Raw genomic sequence first — 7,100 nt, 5'->3', positions numbered from 1 at the left:
GGAGGGGAGCTATGGGGGGAAAAAAGAGGAACAACTGTAATAATCTGAACAATAAAGATTTAATTAAAAAAAGGAAACTTCTTAAAAACCTAAGGGAAAAAAAAAAGAAAGAAAGCCAAAATAAATGAATAAATAAATAAATAAATAAATAACAGTTGTAAATCTACACAATGAAATATTCCGCTGCTTTAAAAAAGAAAACACTCTTACCATTGGCAACAGCATGGATGAACCATTATTCTAATTGAAATAAGCCAGTCAGAGAAAGATAAATATCACATGATCTCACTGATTTGTAGAATATAATAAACAACATAAACTGATGAACAAAAATAGATCCAGAGGCAGAGAAGCATCAAACAGACAGTCAAACTTCAGAGGAAGGCAGGGGTGGGGTGGGGTGTGTGTGTGTATGTGTAAGAGATCAACCAAAGGACTTGTATACATGCATATAAGCATAAGCAATGGGCACAGACACTAAGAGGGTGAGGGCATGTGCTGGCGGGTGGGAGTGGTCCGGGAGAGGTCAATGAAGGAAATAAATAAATAAATAAATAAATAATAAATTAAAAAGACAGAAAAATGTTCATTTTCATTAAGTGCAATTTTCTGGCCTTAGACTTAGTAGAAACCAGTTGACTATCAAGGAACTTTATACTAGAGATTTAGTTTAAAAAACAAAAACAAAAATATATTTTCTCTATCTTCTCAATAGCACTGAGTGGTAGAGGAGGAGCCTAATGCTTGTAAAGATTAAGTAATTTACCCCAAAGCAGACAGCCTCTAAGTAGAAAAGCAAGGATATAAATGCAGAGCTTGTGATTCTAACATCAGTGCTCCTTCAACAGTCCCAGCTCTTTAACTATACTGGCCAAGTGACTGATGGAACCTATGAAGAAAGAAATCTGATTTATTTTTGACAGATTTTCCATACCCCAGCTTGAAAACAAAATGGAATATGTGCTTAATAAAACAAAAGACACTGAACCCAAAAGCTCTTTGCAGTTATCTGTAACATGCTCTATAGATGTTGCTAATTCATTTCAATCAATAACAACTAGATGAAGACTAAAAACTTCAAAAGCCGGACGACTTGAAACACCAGCTTTTCTGAGCCATTTTGACTAATGCATCGACTGAACTGAAAACTTTAAATACTGTTTTTTAAATATGCCAGTTTTGCCCTGGATGGTTTGGCTCAGTGGATACAGCATCAGTCTGTGGACTTAAGGGCCCCCGCTTAGATTCTGGTCAAGGGCACATACCTCGGTTGCAGGCTCAATCCCTGGCCCTGGGAGGGACACATGTAGGAGGCAACCAATTGATGTGACACACATCAATGTTTCTCTTCCTGTCTATCTCTCCCCCTCCTTTCCACTATCTCTAAAAAAAAGTCAGTGGAAAAATATCCTCGGGTGAGGATTAACAAAATAAAAATATATGCCAGTTTTAGCTCTTGGTCAAACATATGAGCTTTCTGATGTACAATTGATCTATAATAGGAGCATTGATGAACTCACCTTCTTCAGAGAAACTAGTATGTTCATTTGTTTTTATTTGCCAATGTTTGGCTACTTGTTGCTCCTGTTTTCTGCAAACAAACAAACAAACAAAAATCCATAAATCTAATGTTTCAAGCTGTAAAAAGTATATGACAAATTGTAACTGTTTCAATGTCATCCTTTGTAATTTTAATCTGTTATTACTTGTGAGTCTATATATTTAATCAAAGCACATGGATCTCCACTTTGTTTAGTGGACCAATTTCTCCAAAATAGGAATTCTGAATTGTCCTGAGAATCTGGGTAAGGTTCTATTTTTAAATCAGTGAGTTCACTGAGTTTCTGGGAGCTCCTGAATCTCATAATATCCACCAGGTTTTGTAATAGGTTTGCTTTGGCCAATTTTATTTCTTCATTGGGAATATATCTTCAAAATTATGTATTTTGAAAAACAAGGTTCATTTTACAAAGAGCTCTCTAAGTGGACTTATCTGAGTTTCAATATCCAAGGCTCAATGTTACCTCTGCAGGGCCTTTTCTTTTGCTCTGAATTTCTCCATCTCAGTGCCGTGGGATGCATGAGGTTCGATACAGATGAATTCCTCTTTAGAGCTTTGGATTTTTTGTTTTTCCTCATAAATGTAATCAATCAGATTCTGGAAAGAACTACAACAGATGGCCTAAAAACAAAGAGGTCATTTTCTTCTCTTTAGTTCTGGTGAAGATAATTAGAGGGGGTAAAAACCAAAAATGGCTAATGGAGTTTGAATTACAATCTATCATAACACTTTTTGGTAAAAATTTTATTGAGATATAATTCATATACCAGACAATTGACCCATTTAAAGTGTGCAATTCAATGGTTTTTAGTGTATACAGAGTTGTGTAACTATCACCACCATCAAATTTAGGACATGAAACCTGTACTCATTAACACTCCCTCTCCTCCTCTCCTCTCAGCCTCTGGCAACCACTGATCTATTTTCTGTCTCTATTATTGCCTGTTCTGTACAATTCATATACATGGAATCATGCAATATGCGGTACTTTGTGTCTGGCTTCTTTCACTGAGCATAATGTTTTCAAGGTTCATCTATGTTGTAGCACGTATTAGCACTTCAATTCTTATGACTGAATAATATTTGATTTTATGAATACACCACATTTATTTGCCCATTCATCAGTTGAAGGGCATTGGATTATTTTCACCTTTTGGCTGTTATAAATCATGCTGTTATGAACATTTGTGTACAAGTTTTTGTGTGGACATATATTGCCAATTTTCTTGGGTATGTACCTAGGAATGGATTTGTATGTTATATGGTAATTGTATGTGTAACTTTTTGAGGAACTACACAACTTTTTCCCAACACAGATGCACCATTTTATATTCCCCTTTAATAGTGTATGAGGGTTCCAGTTACTCTACCTCCTTGCCAGCACTTGTTATTATCTGTCTTTTTTATTAATGCCATCCTAGTGGGTGTGGAGTGGTATCCCATTGTGTTTATGATTTGTGTTTCCCCGACTGGTAACACATAATTTTAAAGAATGGCAATGCAAGGGGAAAATGCAGGAAAAAATACTACATATATTTAAAAATGGTATTAAAGTAACACCATTTCCTTAGTAAACCTGCTTTAGAACTTACTTGTTTTATTGGTTCAGAGCTACCATTGTCAGAATAAATATCCACAGCAGAAAGAAATGTTCTTAGGTCACTCCCACAAAATTCACACGTCAGCAATATCTCATCCTCTTCTCCCTTGAGAGAGGGGAAAAAATGAAGACCTGCCCACAAGCAGCAGCAGGAGCCAGGGCTCTGGGCAGGCCAGCGAGTGCCCATTAGAACAGCAGGAGTATGGAGATGTGCAAACCTACTTGAGAGCTCCTGTCAGACACCCTGAAGTCTCTCAGAAATAGTTGGTGGGAAATTTTCAAGAGCCTGAGATTCTATACTAGAAGGCACCCAGCCAGAAGATCTATATATTCCAGAATGAGACATCACTTCTGTTAATGAGTTGGTGAGGACTGAGGATGCTGAGGTGGTGTTGAGGGCCTCTATGTGATACAGTCCACCAGAGTACAGCTGAGCCCATCAGGAGCTGTGTTGGTCCTTTGGATGTCTCCTTAGTGTAAGAACAAAGTTGCAGAAATGACTGTTGACATCAGAGTCTCTCGTTGGGGAGGGGGATATATAGTGTGTAACTAGATGCAAGAGACAGGACATAACATACAGTAGTTCCTCGGGTTACGTCGGAGATCTGTTCCTATGGTGCGACTTAACGCGATTTTCACGGTAAGTCGGAACCCACCTACATAAGTACCTACGTCACTCATATGGAGCACATACACAGCAGTAATGAAGTGAAACAGTAAAAAAAAATTTAAAAGAAAGATAACAATTCCTGACCTTTACTTGTGGTAAATAAATAATAAAAAACATAAAGCACATATGTACATACGTCGAAATGACAGAACTTTTTTTTTTAAATAAATAAATGGGAGATGGCGATGTAACCACAAAACGATGTAACCCGAGGATTGCCTGTATATAAAATTGTAGGTAAATGGTCTAAGATTTTGAATACCATCAACTCAAGAAGTGTCAGGTTGAAAAAAAAGTCTTGACATTACTATGCAGGTTGCCATTCACAATGATCACCGTTCTAAATTAGAGTCCTTTCTCAAGGGGAAGCCCAGATTGGGGCTCTGAATTCTCCTGTCTGGGCTATAAAGGTAATTTAGGAGGGAGAAGGAGAGAGAAGGGGAAGCAAGAAGGAGATCTGGAGTTAGGAGTTCAGGTGGCTCCGTGTGGGGTTGATACATTATGGCATGTTGGTGATTTGAGGTCATGATGGCGAGCAGGCAAGCCTCAGCACAGGTCTCAGGAAAAGACCGAGATTATGGCTCACAGGTCATGAATACCACAAGGGCATCTGTATTTGCCATAGAAACCATTCTCTGGGACTGGCAAGATGGCCATCCTGGGGCCAAAGTGTAACTGAGATGACCGGTACAGTCAGGGATTCACCACCCTGGAGTACTGTTCAATACCTTTAGCCATTGAAACTACACAATAATGTAGCTGAAAGCAGAGGACTTAGCGGGTGGGTAGAGTGGTAAAGCCTTGTAATAGAGAAATGGTGGAGTAAATCAGATGATGGAGCAGGGCTGAAGGAGAGCTTGACAATCCCAGGACATCTGCAACCTGTTCCATTCAAGGATCTTGGTAGTGAGCTCCTCAGCCTGAGGTCCCTTTATCCCTTTACCTTCGGTGAAGCAAGGTGGAGATGATTCAAAAGACCACGAGTGGAGTTGTAATCTGCATTTGAAGAGGATATGACTGGAGGGGAAAGTGGGCAAGCCAGCTGCTCTGCTCCCGAACTAGAGGACCTGGAAGGTCTGTCCAAAGAGCAGGAGGAGCCATCCCTGCCCAGGTGCTAGAGCAGGGACAGTTCCCTGGAAGAAAGGACCTTCCTATTGTTCAGGCGCATCTTTGGGTGTCAGAGGAAGAAAGCTTGAGAAACTTCCCTGGATACGAGCCTTTGTGGTTCAGAAGAAGGAAGGTGTTATGTTTGAATAAAGAATTTCACCTGAGGAGTCTATAGGGTGACTAAACATTTAGAGACATGGGCTAAATATAAACAGTAAATGTTGGTTGACATTAAATCACATGATATATTCAATGTGTTGCCCCTCACCAGATCGGCAATGAACACCACCTCAGAGCATCCATGCAGCATTCCCACCAACTCCTGCAATGCACTGACTGACACAGGCTGTCTCACATGATTGGTATCTTGTTTTCAGTGAATAAGTCTGCACCTTAGTGCACCCAGAAGAAATAATCAAAGGGGTTGCCATATGGGGGCTGTGCAGCTCTCTCCACATGGCCATAACACCCCAGTTTGGAAATAATCATTCCACCAGGCTGCCCCTCACCACTCAGGTGAAGCGGGTGCTATGCCATCCTGTTGGAATTACTAAGTTGACCTTTTCCTTGCCCACCAAGCAAAGGCATTGGTCATTTAACATGATCAAATGTGGCAAACATATGTCTTATCTATGTTTCCAAGCATTATGGCCACTCTCACAGGTTGGATTGTTTCCCCCCAAAGACACTGAAGTCGTAACTCCTGGAACCTGTGAATGTGGTCTTATCTAGAAATGGGATCTTTGCAGATGCCATCAAGTTTAGATGAGGTCATTAGGGTGGGCCCTAATCCAACATGGCTGGTGTCCTTGGAGAAGAGAGACACTTGGACACAGACCCCCAGACCTCCAGGGCAACTGAGACAGAAACTGAAGTGATGGCGCTGCCAGCCAAGGATAAGAACTGACAACCACAACCAGGAGCCTGGAAGAGGCAAGAAAGGCTACTCTCCTACACGCTGCACTTACTGACTTTGGACCTCTAACCTTGAGAACTAGGAGACAACATGTGTTTGTCATTTTAAGGCACCTAGTCTGTGGCCCCTTTTGGCAGCAGCCTTAGGAAACTACTATAGCTATCCTGTCCAAATGCTGTTTCAAGTAAATGGGCTCTTTGCCTATGTTTTTTTTTTTTAAGTATGTTCACTGTGTTTTGTGCAAATCATCATGTGTCTTTTCACTTCACTTATTAGAGTAAAAAAAGAAAGAATTAAAAATCACCTTGAAGTCAGTGCCTAAAGTGGAATGCTCCTGTTTGAATGCCAGAAAGGTTGGTGGCCCGACACTGGGTAATGTTCTCAGAGAAGGCTCAAACAATGTTATAAAGTCTTCCTCAAACTAAATTTTAAAGGAAGACACAGAAAAAGAAAATGAAGGTGAATGATCGATTTTATCATGAGCATGGTTTACTAGTTGGACTGAAATATTTCTTACCTCCAGCTCACATAAAATATTTAGTTTTAGCTCTTCTGGATTAATTACCCATTTTTCTGAAGAGAAAAGGATAGATTTAGAAGGAAAGTTTAAAGTCTTTGTGCAGTGTATCCCATTTTCTCTAGTTTGGAGATCCTACCCCATCACACACCCACACACATGCACACACACATGCACTCATATACACACGCAAACTTATGCAAATGCACACACTCCCCCCCTACGCACATACTTTTCACCACCTTATTGAATGTATTCTTAGGGGAGGGCTTTTCTAAAGGACATGAGAACCATCCAGGTTATGTTGGTTCCCTAATAGCAGTTTGCCTTTGCCACACAGGGGATGACTCCAAATATCCATTCACCTCTTAACATAGCAGCTATATTTTCAGATTCAGTTTCCTTTATAGTTCGTGTTTTCTTCCCTGTCAAAAGAATATATATGTGTCATTAATCCTGACAAAATAGGAAAGAAGTTTAATATAAAAGAAAACATGAGCCCAGCTGGTGTGTGTCAGTGGTTGAGCATTGACCTATGAACCAGGAGGTCACTGTTCAATTCACAGTCAGGCCATATGCCCAGGTTATGGGCTCGGTACCTGGTTTGGGGCACGTGGGAAGCAGCAGATCGATGATTCTCTCTCATCATTGATGGTTCTATCTCTCTCTCTCTTCTTCCCTGAAGTCAATTATATATAAACTAGAGGCCCGGTGCACAAAAATTTGTGC

At 40.2% G+C, this 7,100-nt stretch overlaps 1 protein-coding gene across 1 annotated transcript in view; it reads right to left on the bottom strand.

Annotated features, from left to right (window-relative positions):
* ERICH6 (glutamate-rich 6) overlaps positions 1-7,100 on the bottom strand; it is an 87,183-nt gene that overhangs the window by 54,108 nt on the left and 25,975 nt on the right. The window contains exons 4-9 of the mRNA XM_005863496.2: positions 6,737-6,796; positions 6,372-6,427; positions 6,159-6,275; positions 3,154-3,267; positions 2,025-2,182; positions 1,521-1,591 (exon numbers count right to left, since the gene is read on the bottom strand). Of these exons, the coding sequence (XP_005863558.1) occupies positions 1,521-1,591; positions 2,025-2,182; positions 3,154-3,267; positions 6,159-6,275; positions 6,372-6,427; positions 6,737-6,796 (576 nt within the window). The remainder of the gene's footprint in view (positions 1-1,520; positions 1,592-2,024; positions 2,183-3,153; positions 3,268-6,158; positions 6,276-6,371; positions 6,428-6,736; positions 6,797-7,100) is intronic.

The sequence above is a fragment of the Myotis brandtii genome, unplaced genomic scaffold (genome assembly GCF_000412655.1).
Source record: "Myotis brandtii unplaced genomic scaffold, ASM41265v1 scaffold179, whole genome shotgun sequence".
In the NCBI taxonomy this organism is placed as follows: domain Eukaryota; kingdom Metazoa; phylum Chordata; class Mammalia; order Chiroptera; family Vespertilionidae; genus Myotis; species Myotis brandtii.
This window is presented reverse-complemented; position numbering and strand designations above follow the sequence as displayed.